Source organism: Ambystoma mexicanum, chromosome 7p, assembly GCF_040938575.1.
Source record: "Ambystoma mexicanum isolate Mex_15411 chromosome 7p, UKY_AmexF1_1, whole genome shotgun sequence".
NCBI lineage: Eukaryota > Metazoa > Chordata > Amphibia > Caudata > Ambystomatidae > Ambystoma > Ambystoma mexicanum.
In genome coordinates this window covers 106,127,811-106,149,505 of record NC_090939.1, presented here as the reverse complement: position 1 = coordinate 106,149,505, position 21,695 = coordinate 106,127,811, and the positions used below count along the sequence as shown (strand labels likewise).

The window sequence follows — 21,695 nt, the reverse complement described above, 5'->3', positions numbered from 1 at the left end:
AGGGTCCTAATGAGGCCCTTTGTCTATTTGATGGAGGATTAAACGACAAATCTTCTTGTATTTCTAGCACATTTTAAGACACAGGTAAAAATAACAGCAGTTATTACAGCACTTGGAAGCTGGAGTACTCTTGCATATGAGGCGCTGTATAAGTATAGATACGTACATACATTATTATCCTTATCCTTTCCAATCTCTTATATGATCCATGCGAATTTCCAGCAGGTCACATTTTCCGAACCTCGGTTCCCTCTCTTCTGCAGGGGGCACAGCTGCAATTCTTGTTTTCTGGCTAGGACCCTGCTACTTCCCATCCTGCCAACCCACCACTCCACCCCTCTCTCCACCACACACTCCACCAAACAAAACACCACCATCCTTGACTCCCATCTCCCATGTTACCTCTTGTGGGTCTGGCACCCTCTCTACCTGCCCCTCCATAGTCATGCGGCAATAAACGCACATGCTGTAAAAGCCACGGTTCGGTGAAAGGAGCCTGTCAGGAAATAGCCCTCATTAAGTGGGCATTACCGTCTATATGCCTAGCAGATTTTACAGCCCTTGCTTTCAGGTTGAAATTCTCACCATGCCCATTAAAGTTCCAAGAGTTTAAATCAGGCATTGTACATTCCCACCAGCCAGAGGTCGCCATCCTGGGCCAATGTTTCCTTTTTTTGACTCTTGATGTTTGATCTCCTCCCAGCATCTGGGATGTAGCCCTCATGGAGTTTGGTATATCTCCTTCTTGACCTCTGCTCTCCTTTGATGTCTGGGGTATTGCCCTCAGCAGCTCCTCAATCTCGTTCCTCATCGCTACCCTCTGCCTGGGTCTGATATATAACCCCCAGCAGGCTCTTGCCTTCTCTCCCCCTCTGGATCAGCTGGCTGAGATATAGCCCACAACAGGCTCTTGGATCTCCCAGAGGATCTCCCTGTGCTTTACTTATGGTCTCCTCCAGGGTCTGGCTTTCTTGTTGGCTCTCTTCTTGGTCCCCCTTCCATCTCCCCTCTGCCTCTAAGGCAGTTGCCCTGTTATCCATTGGATGAGGTTGTGGATTACTATTCCCCCTGATTTCCCAAATTCCTGTGCATGATTGGTTAGTCCCTCATTCCGCTCTCCCACTAGCCGTGGTTTACTTAATTCACTAAGTGGTTTCTCGGGTGGCTTATTCCTATTGCCCTCTTCATGATTTGGTCTAATGATCTGCTTAATGGGCGCATCTGAAGTTTTAAAAGTCACACCGCCATTTTGAAGTCTGGTGGAGCTAATGGCTCCTTGACCAGGGATGGTACTCCATTGGGCTGTGCGGGCTAATAGTGGTCCATCTTCGTAGTGTTTCTTCATCCGATGAGGCTGCCGAATAAGGGGGAGAAGCAGTGCGGCAAAGGGTGTGGGGCATACCCCTTAATCTTTCTCCCCACATGCCTGCGCTGTAGAGGCAGCGCCACATCAACCTCTGACCTGAGAAGACAAGATGACCCTGGACACAGAGTGGCTCTGCGGGATTCTTGGTATACCTAAACCAGGGAGCACCTCACACATTGTATGGCTATCACCGGCCTCCACAGCCCCCCTTATTTCTTTCAGATTGTTGCACAATGTGATTGTCCCCATACATACTTGCATACACACAGACATGCATCCGCACTTACATGACTCTTTATTAAACTGCTTACATTATTCAGAAAAGCTCCAGTCTCTTGGATAGGTGGTTGAACTACTTTAAAATCATGCCCTTGTCTTCGTAGGCCCAGCTAAAGGCTGAGGAAGAGGAGCGTCAGAGGCAGGAAGCTGCAGAAAAGGAAGCGCAACTTGAGAGGAGGCGGGAAGAGAGAAGACAGCAGAAACAGGTTTGTGAACAGGCCATCGCTTGATTGGCACAGCCATTCTTCTCTCTGGTACTTTGATTAAATGGTAACTTCTTGTCACGACCCTCGCCCAAAACCCCCTCTGGCAAACCCATTTTCCAGGTGGAGTCAGGACTCGGGCCTCTAGAACCTGGCATCCTTTTCCAAAACCCTCTTGGGGCCACTCCTGGCGCACATGGGGCCAGGCTCATACACCATGAAAAACATGTGCTTGTGAACTACTTAATGTGTTATCAGCCAACATGGAGGCTTCCACATAGCTTGGTTCCAAAGAACCAAGCTATGCTGTCTAGTGTTTTGGGTGTGGCAGCCTAGGGACTCCTTTACCTGGACTATTTTGTTGGGGCCATTTAAACCACACCCGAGCAAGACAACACGCTTCGCGTTACTTTGCAGCTTGCAACGTGACGCTCACCGTGTCCAGCTATTCCCTCGAACCTCGGAGAAGCAGAACCTGCAAGGAGACAAAAGGAACATTATTAGCAGCAGCATCTTACCTGCAGTCTTCATCTTTAGCCACTCGCAGCTACTGAGAACAGCTTCCTCGAATCTGCACGCCTCCCGGACAGAACGACCTTAAAGAGGAAGATAGAGGCAACATTAAAGAAAGCAATAGAAACATTTGCAAGTTACGAACTGCTCAAACGGCTTACCTTGCTGGTCGCCTCTCGGCTGGCACCACTCCGGACATTCCACTTGCACTGAAAAACACCGTGACCTACAAGGAAGGAAAACACAGGTTAGCAAAGGAAAGACTTTGCAGCGCTGCGCATAGCGCTTACTTACCGCATCATAGCGCTCTTAATACGCCATCATTTGCCAGCGGGGCTCAACCAAGCCAGTTCGCTGCGCTGAAGCTCCGCATACCTAAGGGAGAAAAAAGAGCATTTTTTTAAACAAAGAAAGGCATGCAGGATAGCAACAAAACTAAAGAACAGCAATAAGACCTACCTGAACAATATCCAACGGGCCGGCGTCAGTGAAGTAACTGGACCGCACACGCCCATGAAAGACAACGTGCCCCTGCAAAGAAGGCAGGACGGAGAGCATGCCTAACTCTTCCACAAGGCAGAACCTTCCCCGCAGACCACATCTGGGCAAAGCTGAGAAGCATACCAGCGAGTAACCCGGCTGGGTGGCGTCCCTGTGGATACCAGGTGAGAGTAACACTTCTAGGATATGCCAATCGTTTTATTCCTGCCAAGGGTAGATATTGGTTGAGGCATGACCAGCCTCTCCAGATATAAACTGATTTCTATAAACGGAAGTGTACAGGATAGTGATAGAAATGCCTCTTACTTTGCTGTGCATAGACATGCAAAGAAGTGTGAACAGGGCAAGGACTACATGGATGCCTCATACCCTGTGAACCCCATGATGCAACATGTAGCAATAGGTTCTACCTCTGCATAATGCACAGGACTTTGTATTAGAGAATATATATATATTTTAAGATTTGATGATTTACTCCATTCAGGCAAATGATTTGAACAGCACTCTCCACAGCGATCAACAAATAAAAAATCGGGATCCGCAATGTTCTGTGCAAAATTATTCTTCCTTTATTTAATGGAAGTTTGGGTGAAATAACAGTACATCCAATTAAAATGAGACCGTTGGCAAGGCGGCCGAGACCACCAGACGGCTGTTTAACATTGCATGTGTAGTCGCAAAACAAACTATTCTGAAATGCTGGAAATCTACAGAAGCACCCCAAAGGGAAGACTTTCTGAAAGACTTATAATGATAAATGAATGTGAGGAGCAATTTGTTGTAACAGTGCCGTCGACCTGTCGACCCAAGGACATATGGTCTCTTTTCCGCCTTTACCTATGTAATATGCTTCCTGAAGAAGATGACACCGCATTGTCACCATCCTAACTGAGAATTGTGTATTGTAACAACATATATCTGTGCACTAACTGTCATGCTATTCTGCCAACTGCTCTGAACGCTGTTCCCGATGTAACTCTTTGAAAAATAAAAGTTAAAATATATATATATATATTGCTGAGGCAACCCTATGATGCAACATGTAGCAAATGCACAGACTGTGTATTGGAGAATGTATATATTGTGATTGCCACCTAGTTCTATTCTGTTTCATTAGCATACACATATGTGTGCATGCTTTCCCCATTGTAGGAATATTATTTAGTATTTATTTATTGAGGGTTCAAGGTATTTCACCCAGAAAGACTACAATGGAACCAAAACTATATGGGGCAATACATGCCTTACGTAAGAGGTAATGAATGATGAGCGATTGACGTAGTGATGTTTGGAAATACAAAATACAAAAACCAAGGACAGACAAGACAAACAAAACGCAGTAGTCTGATCGCACTGGATATTTACAAGGACGTAGGTGCAGTGGAAGTAAAGGTCAGGGAAGTTATGGAAGGGGAGTGATGGGCTGGGGAGTTGAGCGTGCTTTCTCATGGCATAGGAGGTGGTGCTTCAGCTCAGACTTAAATGAGGGAATGGTAGTGGTATTTTTGGCATGGAGGGGTAGTGCGTTCCAGTGGTGAGGTGCAAGGAGGGTGAAGGAGCGGAAGTGAGAGAATGCTAAGGGTGAGTGGAGAACAGAGAGATTGAGGAGTGTGTTCAAGCAGAGGTTTCATGGAGGAGAGTAGTGAGAGATTGTGTCAGCCAGGTGTTAAGATGGATTTCTAAACTCTGACCTGGTGGGCAGATGTTTAGGAGGCCACCCTAATTTAGTGGAACAGGGGAACCTTCTGGACAAACCAGACAAATCTACGGTAGCTTGGCAGGCGCTCATGACTAAGTCTAAGGAGGGGTGAGAGTGACCGGAAGCCCACAATGAGCACACACAGTAAAACCCCATAGAATACTCTTAGATATATGTATATCATAAAATACATACATTATAGGCATTTATAACTGAACACAAATAAACCACAGTAATAATAAAACAGTTACCACACACGCTTTTCACTATGTAACTTATATACAAACTGCATTTAGCCCAATGCTGATGAAAGGAGAGTAAATAACCACAAACTGCACCAGAAGAGGTACGTTCAGCACAGATATCGCATTAGGCAGTTTTTCGAAGCCAATCCCTATCTTATGCAGTCCAGCCCTAAGAAGTGAGGATCCTTATGCTCAGAATGTACAGTGGTGCATTAACAACGTGTGGTTGTGCGTAAAGAGAAAAGTGGGTTCTCTTCAGGGCGCTGTAGCTGTTCAGGAAGGGGGTTGAGGCAATGAAGAATAAAGCCCTATTGATAAAGGAAGGGTCTACCCTTGCAGATAGAGCGACTTTCGGAGTTTGGGAATAGCTGGGAGGGCAGGCTAGCCCAGCTAAGGTGAGCATCTTTTCAGGGATTCTTGTGCGTAAAACAGCTGGATGTGGCAGGGGACCACCAGTAAGTGAGGCAAGTACTCAGCGACCCTGGACACAGTCTGGGCCAAATGGTGCCATGCTAGTCCAATTCACTAGTAGGTTTCACCCCTGCAGAAACAGGTCGCTCCAGCTTTCAGCGGCTGCAGGACGGGACGATCGTCCATGGCGGGCAGAAGCCTTTTCTCAGCTCTCGAAGAAAAGAGGAGGAGGATAGTTCCGGTGCAGCACATCTCAGGACACGGTGAGGCAGGTCTGCAGGAACTTACAGTGACAGTTACCACAGCGGGGCGACACAGGGACCGCAAATGCTCACATTGTGGCGCACTCTCATAAATCGCGACCCAGAGGAGCCAGGACCACAAGTAAGCGGTTCCCAAAGTTTGAGTCTCAATTCGGGATGGCAGCACTCCTGTACGATAACCCTGGTTCGAGCTGGTCAGTTCGCTGGATGGCCCAGGAACACTTCCAACAAGGCTCTTTGCGATGGTAAGCAGGAGGTGCCGAGAGTAGTTGGTCCCACTACTCCAAAGGGTTGAAGCGCCTTTGCAGGCCTTCTTGGTACGATACAAAAGCAGGGGTCCAACGGGACAATAGGAGGGTCAAGGTGCCAAACCTTCCAGCACGTCTCCGGCGGTTCCACAAGTCTGCTCATTCGTTCAGGAAACTTGGCTCCTTCTGTAGTTCAGTGTGAACTTCAGGTGATGGACCTGGAATGGATGCAGAGCCCTTTCTCTTATCCAAGAATCGTTTTGCGCTAAAATCTGGGCTAGCCAATGGAAGATCTGCTCTTTGCATGCATGCCAGGTGTGGCCCACTGTGGTTCCAGTCATTCAGGCCAACCACACATACTGGCACCCGTAGTATGGATTGGGACCAGACAGTCCCATCCCTGTTCCTGGGCACTAGCACACGTGACATGTAGGAGCCCGTGAAAGATGCCGTTTTTCGTGGGAGGCTGCATGTCCAAATAAGGAATACCCGGTTCTCCCAACCTGGGTGAAGGCAAAGGGATAACATGGCCAAAGGACAGAACAAAAGACTTCATGGCACGGCCATTTTCGGCACTGGCCACAGTCTTGGGCCAAAAGCAGTAAACATGGTATGGGCCATAAAAACAAAGTAAAAATTCTTTATAAGTAAACTGCTGCCACCAGTTTGTCCTAGGCACACTTGTACAAACACCAAAACATGCTTAGAGGGTGGCTAGGGCCATAAAACAAAATGCACTGTATTGCAAGGTACTTGGCACATAGATAAACAGTTACCAACAAATGGCAACATAGTCAAAGACTAAGGGAAACATACAACCTCATTACGAGTTAGGCGGTAAGTGGTAAAATTGGCGGTAACCTCCAACCTCATGATGTGTATCCAGTAATTTTTACGAAAAAAAACATTTCGGTGGACTTTTTAACCAAAGCAAATCCATCATAAAAACACTGAATTTATTTTGAATATAGGGGGACAAGGCGGATTCCTTGCTGGCTGCCAGGTTACATGCCCAACGGATAGAGCAGAATGTACTGGAAATAGAAAACCAGGACACCTCCCACATCGGGACAAACGCAGACATTCCCAAGGCCTTTGCCACATTTTATGAGGCCCTATATAGATTGGAAGCCCGACTCGGGGAGTCGGAGACGATCAATACTTAACCTCTGTAAAAATCCCACAGATAACATATGATGAAAGCCGTGCATTAGAGGGTCCCATAACAGAAGAAGAGGTTAAGAAGAGACTGTCATTGGGCAAATCCCCCGGGGAAGGTGGCTACACCACCGGATTCTATAAATCCTTTCTCTCCTCCCTCTCATGGTAGAACTCTTTAATGAGATCCTAGACACTGGAAGAGCCCCGGACTCTTTAGCCCGAGCCCTTGTTTCTGTGATCCCCAAAGAAGGTCAGAATCCTAAGCAATGCGGGTCGTATCGCCCCATATCCTTACTAAACATCGATGCAAAAATATATACTAGAATCTTAGCAGCCCGACTGGAGACGTATATGCCACGATTAATGCATACTGACCAGGTCGGCTTCATACCGGGCAGACAAGGAGCCGACACCATGATGAAGATCCTACACTTAATTAATGCATCTCGAACCAGGAGGAATGAACCAGCTCTCCTCTCGGTTGACACAGAGAAGGCTTTCAACAGGGTTGAATGGGGCTTTTTGAAGGCAGTCCTCTGCAAAGTGGGTATAGGCCGGAAATTCAGGGGAGGGGTTCAGGTAGTTTACACATCACCCAAATCCTCAGTCTTTGTCAACTGTGAATACTCTCGCTGGTTCAGATTAGGTAGAGGGACGCAACAGGGATGCCCTCTCTCTGCAATACTCTTTGCACTCTCTGTAGAACCCCTAGCCCAGAAACTGAGAGACGACCCTCAGGTTGAAGGACCCAGACTGGGAGCCACAGAATATAAAGTAGCCCTATGTGCAGACTACCTGCTCTTGCACATCTCGAATCCCATATTCTCCATCCCAGAGCAATCCAGCTGATTAAGGAATATGGTACCCTCTCAGGCTTCAAAATCAATGAGGCCAAATCAATCTTATTTCCCCTGTATGAGACCACACAAGCAGATGTGGCTAGACTCTCCCCTCTGGGCCTCATCCTGGAAAATGTCAAGTTTAAATACTTAGGCATACAGGTCACGAGAGACATTACCAAACTCTATGAAGCCAATTTCCCACCCCTCCGCCTAAAGTTTAAAGCGGACCTAGCCAAATGAAAGACACTCACAATATCGTGGATGGGTAGGCTTAATGCGATCAAAATGGTATGTCTCCCCCGCTTTCTTTATCCCTTCCAAATGCTCCCCATAAAAATACCGAAGACCTTTTTTGATGAGGCCAAAAGGGCCATTGTGAAGTTCCTTTGGGAGGGTAAAAGAGCAAGAGTAGCCTACAACACTTTAACATTGCCCAAAGATAAGGGAGGGACGGGACTGCCAGACCTGAAGAAATATTATGAGGCTGCCCAGCTCCGAATTCTGATCCCCCACCTACGAAACTGTAAAGAACATCAATGGGTTGCGATGGACAATCGCTATCTGTCCCCAGCAACGGTCTCGGAGTGGCTATGGGTCCTGAGAAACAAACTATTACAGAGATTAAGAAATCACCCGATACTGGGAACCATTTGGGAAATATGGAAGGAGAGAAAGGATATGCAGGGAATCACTTCATGGCCGTCCCCCCTGAGTCATCTATGGGCCCCTGGCATCAGGGAGAACATTCCTAACCTAGACAGATTCCAATTATGGTTCGAAGCAGGCCTGGAGAGGGTGGGTCAGCTCTGGAAGAATGGGTCCTTTGTTACGATTTTGGAGCTGGGTGAGAACCTCGGGCTGGGCCCCCTCCCTGTCATCCACTTCTTGCAGATCAAGGGAGTTCTGACAAGGGTTGAATGGAAAGATAAAGTGGATAGGGACCTCACCCCCTTTGAGAAGCTGTTGAACTCCAGAACGGAAATGGAAGGTTTAATATCCGCCATGTACAGGGAATTGGTTGAAGCAGGAGGGGATTCCACATTTCACCTGAAGAATAGATGGGAGAAAGATCTTGGTGAAGAGATTGACCCGATCATGTGGGGTAGGATGTGCAGGGCTGCCCCTCAGGTCTCTATAGCTAGCCAATACAAACCTCATGTAATTAAATTGCTACACAGGTGGCATTATGACCCCCTCAAGCTCTCTAGAAGTTTTCAGTCACTAAGCCCACTATGTTGGCGCAAGTGCGGTGGGATAGCGGACTACTGGCACATGTCGTGGTACGGCTCCAGAATTAAGGTCAACTGGAATGAAGTCTTGGGGTGGATCAAAGACCTGGATGGAGTTCCGAGGTCTGCAGATCCCTTTTTGATTCTCTTTGGATTTGAGCAGTGCAAAGACAAAAGAAAGAGAATCAAGGGCCTAGCAGCCCACCTTTTATTGGCATGCTGCGCCACTTTAGTCATCAAATGGAAGTCCAAACACACACCAGGCAAGGACGAATGGATAAATGTAGCATCAAACATGTGTTATGGAAAAAATCACTGCAACCCTGCATGTAAAATCAGGCCAATGAGACTATGTTGGGGGGAGATTTTGTCTGTAAGTACATGGCGGGAACTAATCAGTGAAATTGAAAGGTTGTACCCTTCCCCCTGAGGAGAACATTCAAACCTATTTCCTTAGAAAAGACCTACATCATGGCCCAGAGGATTTTATGTCCAAACAAACTGTCAGTGTGATTACCAGATACGTCATAATGTGCTCCAAACAAGTCTCTACGCTCTATTTCTTGAATATATATGGTTATAGATTAAGGAGGAGAAAATGTTCCAGGGCGGGAGGGGTGGCGGGTGGTGGGGTAAAGTTATTTTGAATAAAGAAAACGCTTTCTTATCTGGGGGGTGAGAATGTTTCACACATATGTGATCCACTGTATCTGTTTTTGAACAATGTTCTGTAATGCCCCCTTTTCATGACCTTGAAAATGTCAATAAATTCAAATTTAGAAGAAAAAAAACAGATGAAGGGTTTGGGGTAGGGTTAAACACATAGGGAAAAGGTGGGCTTAAGGGGGATCCCACCAAAATAAAAAAAATAAGTGTTTTTTTCGATGGAAGTTTTTCGGTAAAAAATCCATCAGTCGAAATCATGTCTTCCGTAAAATCACATAGAACCATTGTGATGCTGTAGCAAAGTACAGTTTGCCGGGAAATTGATCACACACATCAATCATTTTTTACTAAGCTATGTGTTTATGTCAAGAGAAAGCTATTACAAGTAAGTAATACGACTGTGATGACCAAGAAGGGAATTCTAAAGATCTGTGGCCTGGAATGAGAAGGATCATGCAAATGAGATAGATGCTGGTTCGGACCTCAGAGAAATTAGCAGTAGAAGACAGCTATGTGGACAATACGTCTTCAGTTTTTATGATGAAGATCTGCTGGTTTGTTTCACAATGGGGGTGGGGGCAATCAGTGAAGGGGGTAAGAGGTATCAAAAAATATGATCACTGAATTTCCGAAGTAGCCTGATAGCATAGTTCTGTACTACTCAAATAAACTGAAGACCAACACGCTGTAATTGCCAATCTGAGGTAAGACTATTTGCTGTCATGAGCTGGACAGCAAACAAAAAATAGTGGAGAGCATGGTGGAGACTGGTGCAGCTAATGCAAAGAAAGCCTGGGCCACTTTTCTTTTTAGTTCAATACATATTCATTCTTTCCAAAGAAATTAACAAGAACGCATACAACTCAATAGGCGCCAACATCAACAGCGAAGTGGAAGCGGGGGAGGGAGTAAGGCATTAGGAAATGCTTTTCTGGTTAGGAAATGAAAATTGATCTAATTATTTATTTGAATTTTATTTGTGCTTAAAACCATGATGTCATTTCAAGCAGAAATAATGTACAAGTTAGGCAATAACAGAAAGCCAAGGTATACCCAGGAGAAGGTGTCTTTACATAAGAGCATTGCTGTGTGGCATGGCCTATGCCTGTGCCTATGCTGGGTGGTGAAGGGGTAATAATAGGAGCATAAACCATGGGCAGTGACTGGAGGACATGAACACATTTTTAGCTCTGGGAGCCTGGGACCATTATTGTCATTTTTAAAAATTAGAATAATATGAGCACAGAATATAGGAGAGGTGCGTTAGGCGGTTAGTTTAGATAGGATCTTGGAAAGGTTTGGGGTGCTCCTTCCGTTGCTAGAAGGTGGGGTTTGAGCCTTGATTTGAAGAGTTCTCCTGAAGCGATGGCTTTGAGGGCTGGGGAAAGAGCATTCCATTGGAGTGGGGCAAGGAGGAAAAAGGAGCAAAAGCTGGAGGAGGGCTGGGGGACTGAAGGTTGTGAAAAGTCAAGGAACAAAGAGTTTGAGAAGAAGAGTACAGTGAGCTGCATTCACTGAGGGAATGGGGCAAAACCATGGATGGATTTACAGATGAGTAGCAGAAATGTAAAGCGAGAGATAGCCATCCAGCGTAGTGATCGTAGGAAGAGGTGGGAGAGGATCTGGTTAGGTTGAAAAGAACATGCGTTGCAAAGTTGATGTCTGAGGGGAACAAAAGCAAAGCGAGGTAGATCAAGAAGTAGGCTCACTCCGTAGTCCAGTTTGCAGGGACCAAAAGTAGAGATGAGAGTGTTGGTTAAGTGATGTGTGACGGGTGGGAAGATAGATGCTTCTAATGTTTAGGACATTGAGTCTGGCTGCAGTGGCCATGATTAACTGTTAGAGTTTCATGTTGCTGTCCGAAGGTACCCCAAGGTTGCAAGCAATAGTTCAGGGAGTGAAGAGGTAAGGGGGAGAGATGGGAGAGTGAGGTTGGCATTGGAGACCGGGGGAGAAATGACTTGCTTTCAAGGGTTTAGCATGAGGCAGTGTAGAGCCATGCATTGGTGGATGGCAGCTAGGCAGCTATGAGTACGGAGATTGGAGGGGTCACAGCCGTGAAGAAGAAGAATATCTGCGTATCGTTAGCAAAACTTAGAACTAGTCATGTTCGAAGGATTGTTGTGCAAATGAGGTGATTATTGGCATTATAAGATCGTTATATACAATACAGCCTTGCAATCTGGATATTGGAGACCTACCAGAGACCATCACCTTGCAAATGATGCATTAGTTTGACACATTATACATTTGGTGGTATCTCAGCAGTAACTCTGTCTAGATACCACCAAACTGAATTACTGTTACCACCACTTGGTCCAGTGGTATTACGGCTGGATTACAAGTGGCTGTGGCGTTTCTCATATATTGGCAGCCCATAGGACTCCATGGGGCATTTCAACAGAATTATTGTGGTGGTAATTCCGCCGGCAGTAATTCCAACAACATTGTGTGGAAAGGTGGCAGATTTAGCGCCAGCGCATAGCTGGCGGTGAATCTTCCCACGTCCCGCCCAACTCATAGATCAACAGTGCGGTAATGCGGCAGTATATGGCAATACCGCCGCAATTTAACCTGCACCGTCCAACTCGCAATGAGGCCCAATGTCACTTTGAACAATGATGTGAAAACGACTGGCGCAATAAATATTACCTTTGAAAATAAAATAATAATGCTAATAACAGTTGACATGAAGGAAGGAAAAGGTGAGAGGGCAGAGGACAGTAAAGGAGCACTCTCAACCCAGCAGTATCACCACTTTAGCTTGGTATGACTGACCTACAGTGACAAGCCTGTTACTCATTTGTAGTGTGAGGCATGAACTATAAAGTTATTTATCCTACATCCAAAGGGGACAGTGTTCGATGGAGAGTGGTCAGCACTCAGGACACCAAAGTGATGAAACGGTGTCGGGCACAGAAATCGCAATCTTTCCCCATTGAGATTTAAGCAGTTTCTGTATATCTATGTGCCTGCAGAGCTTTGGAAAGACATAACACGTCCCTCGCCCCAGTGACAATAATTACATATGTTGAGTGGTTAGGGTTTCTGCATTCGGCTCTTCGCCTGCAATTTTCCACCAATTTAAGCTTTTCATTCACTAATCAATTTTCTATTTTCCTGGCACATTCGGTGCATTTCACCACACTTTTCATAGCACCCTCATTTATATGAGCCTGACAGGTCATTTCTTTGTTGTGTTTTACTATACATTCAAAGAAAGGGTACCATGTTGGCCTAAACCTTTGTTGGCCAGAGTCAGTTTCATCTGTCCACTTATGCTCCCTACCGGTTAACCCCACCTAACTGAGATTTTAGCTTTTGAATACATGTAGGCAGTGCTTGCAGTGATGAAGTTAAAATGACACGCAATTGTGTCCCTTGGTTTGGCATTGTGAACATTTGCTGCTGATGAGTGTTTAGCTATTAATAGTTTGGAGAAACTGCAATGGTAGGGATTTGTTTATGGGATGTATTTCTATACTGAAATGACTCAGACTGCTGAGTCTGAGATGAAGCAGTGGCTGGCGTGGAAATGTTCTTGGTGCAGATCTTTCACTGAGGACAGTCATCTCACAAGGTCAACTCATCTGCACCTGCCTTATATTTAGGCGCGCGCATCTATGAATATATAAATACATCTTATTAGCTAGATGGTGCAGCCAAAATCAAATAATGAGTGTCTCCAGACAGCAGCAGGAAACTTGTGCTACTGTGCCTCTTAATAGACTCATGGATTAATAGCACATTATACTAATTATCCATACGTGACAGCGATGATTCCACAAGAATTGCCTCACATTGCATTGTGGCTGTTGTATGGAGAAATGTAGGGCTCTGTGTGGTGATATCATCAACCTCTGCCACTGATTCATCTTGAACTAACGCAGGGCAGGAGCATGGTACTCATAGCTCCTCCTGACCATGGTTCCAGAACGCGTGGCTTCTTGCTTCAGCACCTCAACAGAACCTCCAACCACTAATAGCCAAACAATGGTGGCAGGGGCAGGGCTTGATCCCATACCCACCACCCATACACTGCAGTGCAACTCTTCATGGAGTAATGCAGGGTGGGGAATGTACCCCCTGATCTTGCTGGAACCACCTGGGAAAGGTTTATTTCAAAAGGTAACGGAGAAATCGTCTCTTCACTCTTCACCCGATCATTGGCCATAGTCGCTTATCTCATTCATCTTCTCTCCGGAGCAGAGTTGCTCTCCAGCATTGCAGCGTATATGTCCATAGAACCCTGTAAGTGTATGAGCCCATCGAACACTTGTTGGCTCTTTCCCTTCCAATCAATGGGGGACAGTGGAGCTAAGTTAAGTTAAGCTAAGCTCGGGCTCCACATGCCATTTTATATTAATGTCTGCATTTCGGTGCTATTTGTGAAGGCATCATGAAGCAAACACAGACAACATGTTCAAAGTTCAAACAAAATGTATTTGTTAACTTAAATGTCAGGATGGTGTAAGGCCTAACCTGCCCTATAGTAAGGTGGGATTTCTCTACCTAAAGAAACTAAGGACAGTCTAAGTCAGTAAGGTCAACTTAAAGGTCTGTGTGCCCAACACCTATACCTGTCCTCACAGCTAAAGCTAAACAATGTGTAGGGATGTCGGCAACAAACGAAATAGTGTTCCAAATAAAGTTCCAGATCTAGGCTTACTTTCCAGCTCCACTTCCCCAAGTTCAAAGCAGTTTCAAATAATCACGAGATTCCCTTCTCCAAGAAGACAACAAGGTTCCCAGAAAAGGCCTCAGGGTTCCCTTCCCCAAGGCAACAGCACGGTTCACAAGGTCTCGGGGGTTCCTTCCCCAAGACATCTAGTCCTCCGGCTTGCCAATATATAGCCAATTCAAGTCCCTTGAGTCTCACGACCTCTTCTAGGTCACCCTTTATAGTCCTTCGTGGTTCAGTTGATACGGTTTGCTATCTTTCCCATTTACTTCAGCAATCTTAGTCACAAGTGAAGATCCTTTATCGGTACTTTCCTTGACTTTTCCAGACAGGTATCCTCGATGGAGGTGCAGTTGCCAAACCACACGGTCCACACATTACAGGCCAAGCAACCGATAACGCTAGGTTTCTTGCTCACAAAGGTTTCTCTTTCACCACACCTGTGCTTTAGTTTGCATTCACTCTGAATTCTCCTTGACAGTCTTTTGGTTTTGCCACAGTGGGTTCTTCCACACAACTTTATGCTTGGTGCTCGCTCTCTTCCACCACCTTGCTTTCACAAACTGCATAAGTGTTCATCATTTGCTATGCCTTTATTCATAATGTTTCATTCTTTGTCTTCAATTGTTCATTTCATGTGTTTCACACCTGTTTCTATTCCATTCATGGCCTTCTCAAAGCTTTCCTTCAGTTCGGTATTGAATAATTCCTGTATAGCTTTCCTTTGCTTCGATATTCAATAATCTATGCTTTCCAGTTACTTTGCCATTCCCTTTAAAGTTCAGCGTTTGCTTATAGGAATCAAAACACCCCTTACTTTGGGCTGATAGTCACTATACATTTCCTTTCAACCAGTATCACCATATGCCTTGCAGTAGCCCCCAGGTGCGCCCCGGTACGAGTGTTCCCTTTTCAACTCGCTGGTCCTCGGCAGCTTCTCCAGGTGCTTTCTCTCTCCATCTCTCTCCTCTCGGCTCCGCATACACTTCTTTGCATCTCTGAGAGCAGCGCTGTCCTGCTATGAATCCCGCTGTGGGTTGCGGTAGTTCCTCCTCTCACTCGCGGACGCTACCGTTGGCCTGCAGAGCTCCTGAATCCTCCATAATCCACAGCTCCGGCTGTGGGAACCCGACAGATGCATACCCACAATGCCTTGCTGTTGTGCCTCAGAACTGGAGGTTAACTTCCAGCAATGGTTACTAGGGTTGCGGTGGAGTGTGTGACTTGGCTGCAATGGATTTTCCTATTTTCACATTTCAGGTGAAGGATTTTATATCCAACCTTTTTAAACCCACCATAACTTTTTGGATGTTGCTAAAACAAAATTGCCAAATTCTCCAATCATGGTGCCCTACCTGATACGTAAGTAGATTGGGTAGATAGTTATGTAACTACGTTTGACTAATGCTTTTTGTGCCCTAACTGAAATGTAGGCAAACTGTGATGCAGGCACCTAACATACAGAAATGCCTGCATGTATTTACTTTTGTTCTTTTGCATCTAATCTATGTTAACAACTGTTCAACTTTTCATTGTTTTGTCTGTTTTCTTGATTGTCTATTTGTATTTTTGAAATAAATCATTTAGTGTCTTATTTGACTGTATCAATACAAATCTCTTTTTGTCTGCTTGAACACTTATAAATAATAAGATGTATTGACATTTATTTATTTATTAGCATTTTTAAAGCGCTCACACAGCCCGCGGGCATCGAGGCGCTGTTACAAGAATTGTTTGTTTTTCAGTTGCAAAATATTTTTTTAGTCTTAGTTGCGTATTTATAATGCGCTTAAATACTCAGAGGTTTCTAAGCACAGACCCAGGGATCGAACCTGTGTTGCTTCGTGTCGTCTTGCTTCCAAGGCGAGCATGTGCCGCTGAGCTACCCTCCCGGGACATTTTTGCATGACCAGGATGCTAGGTCACTGGTGATTTATTCAGTCTAAATAGATCTGTATGAGAACAACCCCCTTTTTATGTGCACCAACCATGATGCTGTCAGGACTATACTGATGCCTAATGAGGGTGAAAACAGGTTGCACTGATGATCCCTAATAAGTGTGAAACCAGGTATGTAGTTGTCCTGTAGGGTAGCCCTCCATTGACCATCTTGGAGGTCCTTAACATTAAACCCGTGGGCCTACATCTCCTGCCTCCCACAATCCCTTTCCCCAACAATTTTCATCAAAGCTAACGGAAGGATTACTGAAGTTGAAAAAACTGGATGCCATAGAACAGGTCCAGTTGGATGATCTGGTATAGGGTTGTTTCTCATGCTTGTTTGCCCTTCCCAAGAAGGACAAGGCTGGGTGAGTAGTGAGAAACAATCTTTGTTCTATCGAAGCTCAAAGTACTCTCTGAGATCGGCAGCACTGCGCCCGCCCCCATCAACTGTGGTGTACCCCAAGGTTCCTGCATATCGCCAACGCTCTAGAATATATTCACTAAGCCACTTTTCGACCTTCTGGACTGCCTTGGCACAGCATACACCAATTACACTGACGATCCACAAATTCTTCTACCCCTCTGTGGTACCTACTTTGAAGATGCTGCATCTCTGAACTCACACTACGCCACCATCAAAGCCTGGATGGCGATTCATGGCCTCTGCCTCAACAATGACAAAACTGAACTGCTCATCGTTGGGCCCCAAGCTGTGCTGAAAAAACTGGATCCTGAATATTCTGCCTTCGGCATCGATGGCACAGTGATCCCTGTATCACTGGATGGAAAAACCCTTAGAATATACCTGGACGGTACTCTCTCCCTATCACAGCAGGTTTTCGCTATACCTTCATCTGCAGCTTACTCAACCAAACTACTAAATGCTGCCAGACCTTTCCTCTCGACAGAAAACTGCCTAACAATAGCCCGTGCAGTGGTGGCCAACAGGCCCGACTATTGTAATGCCCTCATCGCTGGCACGTCTGCCCAAAACATACAGAAACTCCAGACAATCCAAAACAATTCCCTACGAGCCGCCCTGAACATCTCCAGATCAGAACACATATCAATTGTCTGCAGAACAGTGCACTGGCTCCCTGTCCGAAAAAGAATCATATTCAAAACACTCTCCATCACACACAAATACATCACTAACACCGCCCCGCTCTACCTGTCCCCAACCATCTCTAAGATACACTCTCCTTGCCTACGTCCTCATTTCTAGCACCCTGATGCCTGAGGGTTTGTGCGTGCTATACAAATGCACAAAATAAATAAACCATTACCTACCTACAGAGAGGTTCAAGATGATCACTCCGGGTCAGATCCTAACGGCTCTTCTGGAAGGGGACTGGTTGTGTACCTTAGATCTACAAGATGCTTATATGCACATACCAATTTGGGCTCCGCACCAAACGTTTCATCACTTCACAAGGGATTCACGATCAGTACAAGGTTCATCCCTTTGGCCTAAACTCAACACCGTGGGTCTTTATGAAGGTGATGGATGCCTTAATGTTGCATCTCTATCTATAAGGAGTACATCTATACCCGTATCTAGACGACTGACTGAATCGGGGTCCAACACCGTCACATATGATGGAGTCCGTTTCGGTGGTTATGCAACAGGCTTCTGCTCCAGACCTGACTGCGGATGTAAAAAAAATCGATTCTGACTCCAACACAGTGGTTACAATTTATTGGAATAGTACGGGACTGTGCTCAGGGAAGGGTGTTTCCAACAGGTTGGAAAACCTGGGAAAACTTTGCAGTGAGTTCCTGAGGAACAGACTTCTTCTGGCCATGATATTTTAGCAACTCCTAAGCTTGATGCCATTGTGCATTCTTGTGATCCCTCAGGCCAGGTTACACATGAGACTGTTAAAGCTAAACCTGAGGTCATCTTGGTGTCAAGAATCTCAACCTCAAGTACAGCACATTCCCACCACACTGTATCTGCACTCAGATCGTCAGTGGTTGATGGAATAGGGGAACCTAACTATGCGAGTGCTCAACCGATGAGGGAACTTGCAAGGTCCCTTGAGGGATAATTATGGCTTTCCTACCGGAATTAGCTGGGAGACGAGTCTTGATATATAGGGACAACACCACCATGATGTTTTACCTGAACAAACGGGGTGGGACGAAGTCCCCAACACTTTGCCATCTGGCTATGGGGATTTGGGCCTGGTATCTGGGAAATGCAATATCACTGGAGGATACACTGAGTCGTATAACCCACACTGCATGCATGGGAGATGAACCAGAGGGCACTACGGCCACTTATCCAGGCATTGGGCACACCAGTGGTGGATCTATTTGCAACCTACAATGCATTCCTACTTCCCTGGGATGGGCAGACACTTTATGCATGCCATCCACTTCCTCTAATATCCAGCGTGCTGCACAAATGGAAGAGCATGACAGGTTGCCGCATGAGCCTGATGGCTCTGTTCTGGTTAAATCTGAAATATCGGGCCCAGTATCTACTGCACCACTGGCCCAGACATACTCCATCAACAACAGGGAAGGATACTTCATCCCAGCCCTAAATCAATGTTCTTAGCATCTTGGTCCCTGAGGACTTAGTATATGGTCACCTTGGTATGTCCGGGCCATAAGAGTACAGAGACGTTACTCACTGTAGTGACACTGGTACTCTTAGTCTGTAGCTCCCTTTCCTCCATCCGTTCTCCCACCATCCTTGCTAATAAGCTGCCAAGTCCAACTTGAAAAAGGGAGTGAAGGGCGGGCGCAACATGCAGAAGAAGTACTTAACAAGGCATGCCAAGACATGCTGGTGATGAATAAAGTTCTATCATGCTCAGGAGTTGGGGCAAAGGGGAAGGGAAAAAATGCACTTTTATTTATGGTAGTCATCGCCACATAATAGTGTTGCATCTCTGAAAAGCAGGTGCAGTATGAAGTTGAATCATTGATATTTTGTACTTTACTCTGTCTATTCCTCAGAAAGAGCTGGACAAGCAGAAGCGGTTGGAGAGGGATCAGTTGTTCCAGTTGAAGGCCAAGGAGCACCATCAAATATTCCTCCTGAAGAGACGAGGCCTTGAGCCCTGGAAGCGGCTGGTGGAACAAGCCAAGCAACATATGATGGTAAAACACTGATTGCAACTGTGCATACCCCCCACTTTCAGAAACCCCCAAATCTGAGCGAATGAAAGCTGTTGACAAGCACCCCACATGCACACCACACTTTCTTTCTCTACTTCTCTTGCAATATCTCGCCTTCTGTCTTTCTCGCTTGCTCTTTATCTTGCTCCATTCCCCTATTTACACATTCCAAAATTCCCAATAGCCTCCTCCTCTTAATGCTGTCGTGTTTTTTCTTCCCATCGATTAATGACCTACATGTTGGATTTCTTGATTCTTTCTTGCTACCTCTTTATCCTTCTCCTCCTCTTTCCTACCTGCTCTTTCTTTCCCTTTCTCCAGTTATGTTTGCAAGTCATTGTTCTTTAATGGATTTCAGGTGTTCGAAAGACTTATGGATCTTGCGTCTACCCATGTTTATTTGGTACCTGTTGTTTCTAAAGTCATACAGTGCCAATGACCTTCCGCTTGGTATGGTGTTTGCTTTACATGAGTGATATTTTCCCACAAGTTCTAGGAGTGGCAGAACAGTAATCCATATTATTTACCTTGGTAGATTTCACAGAAATTCCATTCCACTGGAAGTGGTCTCAATGCAAAAGTGAAATTGTGCTGTACTTTGTAATGCAAAAGCTATTCGCTTTAATTAGTTCCTTAAAAATATTACTTCAAAAAATATTTATTTTTCAATGACGACCCTTTTTTGCAATGATATACTTTTTAGAAAGGACCTTGAAACTTAACGTCCCATACTCCAACCCGTTAACCTAACTCCGTCCCCATCCTGACCACATTCTTAGACCATAACTAACTATAGTCTAAGCTTGCCCGTTACTCTTACTTTCACTCTGACCTTAACTGACCCCTACATCCAACCCTAATCTTGGTCCTTATGCCCCTAAATTTTTGTTATTAAATTAAATGTTTTTTCAATATTTGTTTTCAGACAAATCTGTTTTAGCGCGAAATATGAGATTATATAACCAGCTATAGACAAGTAAGTGTGTAAAGTTATCAATAGGTAAGGCTATAGTTTTAAGGTCTTTCTTCGAAAGGCCCCTCTTGAGATATAAATGATTGCTTGTCTAAATATCACTCTTTTTCATAAATGATGTACACAGCAAGTCTGAAATCATCTGTTCTTTTTACACTGATATAGCTAATTTAGTTTGATTGTTGTTGGACAACGTCTTGGTCTAAGACCTACACAGTCATTGTAAACATTAAGGTCCCTATTTTTCCTGCAACAGCTCCCTTAAAGTTGTATTGCATGTTTTCATGAAGGAGGGTAGTGATTTGGTGGAGTTGAGGGGGGGGTCATTTGGCATGCAAGCCTTTTGGCTCCTTGAAACCTAATCCAGCATGGATTACTACTCCTGCTCAAATTACCTTAATGTTTTGCCCATCTGCAAAGCCGAGCTCCAAACGTCCTGATTTTATAGGGACCTTAGAGAGTGATGGAATGGAAATGGTTTCAATTTTGGTGAAGAATCTGGACAGCAACCTACTGTCCGGCAACTGAAGATTTGTCTCTGAAGATTAAATATTAGGATATTTACTGACTGCTCCTGTAGGGCGAGCAAGACCATTTGTAAAGGAGTCTGGCAAGGAGGTTCTGTGTTTTTAAAAAAGGTGTAATAAGAGACAGTGGGACCCTTTTTGTTGTTGTTGTTGTTGTTTTGTTTAAAGTCCCTGGAGTGGTTTATAAGGCAGAACAACTCAGATAAAGCTCCAGATCATTTACGTTCTTTTTGCTGGCGGAGCTAGGACACAGAAAGGTATTGCCAATTCCATCTTCCCTCTACACTCAGTCAGCAAAACATTCATGCATTTACATGAGCATATTTTCATGCTGCCGTAAATGCTTTGGATTCTTATGGAATCTGCCTGCTTTTTACACCTGCTGAAAGGCAGGAGGATTCCATAGCAATCCATTTTTAATACTATTTTCCATGAATAAATGGCAGGCAGCATTTACACTATTTGCAATACATTGAAAAAACAAGACTTAAAGTTGGTTTTAACCTGCTTTACAACTTTATTTTGCTTTTTGTAGTTAATTTATGCATTTTTATAAAATGATGTCCCATGTGTTTGATTGAGGTCATGCTATATGACCTTGCAATGTGTAACGGAACCCCATCATGAACACTATATTTCATGACAGGTTGTTTTAGAAAAGCTAGATCGCCTCGGCTGTGCAGAAGGGGGCAGCATAAAGAGTCCATCCTACAACCCTCAGCCGTGCCAATAGAAGAATATGGAAATGTTACTTATTTGTAATCCTAGTTCCCCATCATGGGTACCTTCGATAATCTTCATAAACTGCTGAA

At 45.0% G+C, this 21,695-nt stretch overlaps 1 protein-coding gene across 1 annotated transcript in view; it reads left to right on the top strand.

Annotated features, from left to right (window-relative positions):
• Positions 1–21,695, top strand: part of CCDC191 (coiled-coil domain containing 191) — a 299,595-nt gene that overhangs the window by 250,613 nt on the left and 27,287 nt on the right. Inside the window, exons 13-14 of the mRNA XM_069635893.1 lie at positions 1,750–1,851; positions 19,222–19,365. Of these exons, the coding sequence (XP_069491994.1) occupies positions 1,750–1,851; positions 19,222–19,365 (246 nt within the window). The remainder of the gene's footprint in view (positions 1–1,749; positions 1,852–19,221; positions 19,366–21,695) is intronic.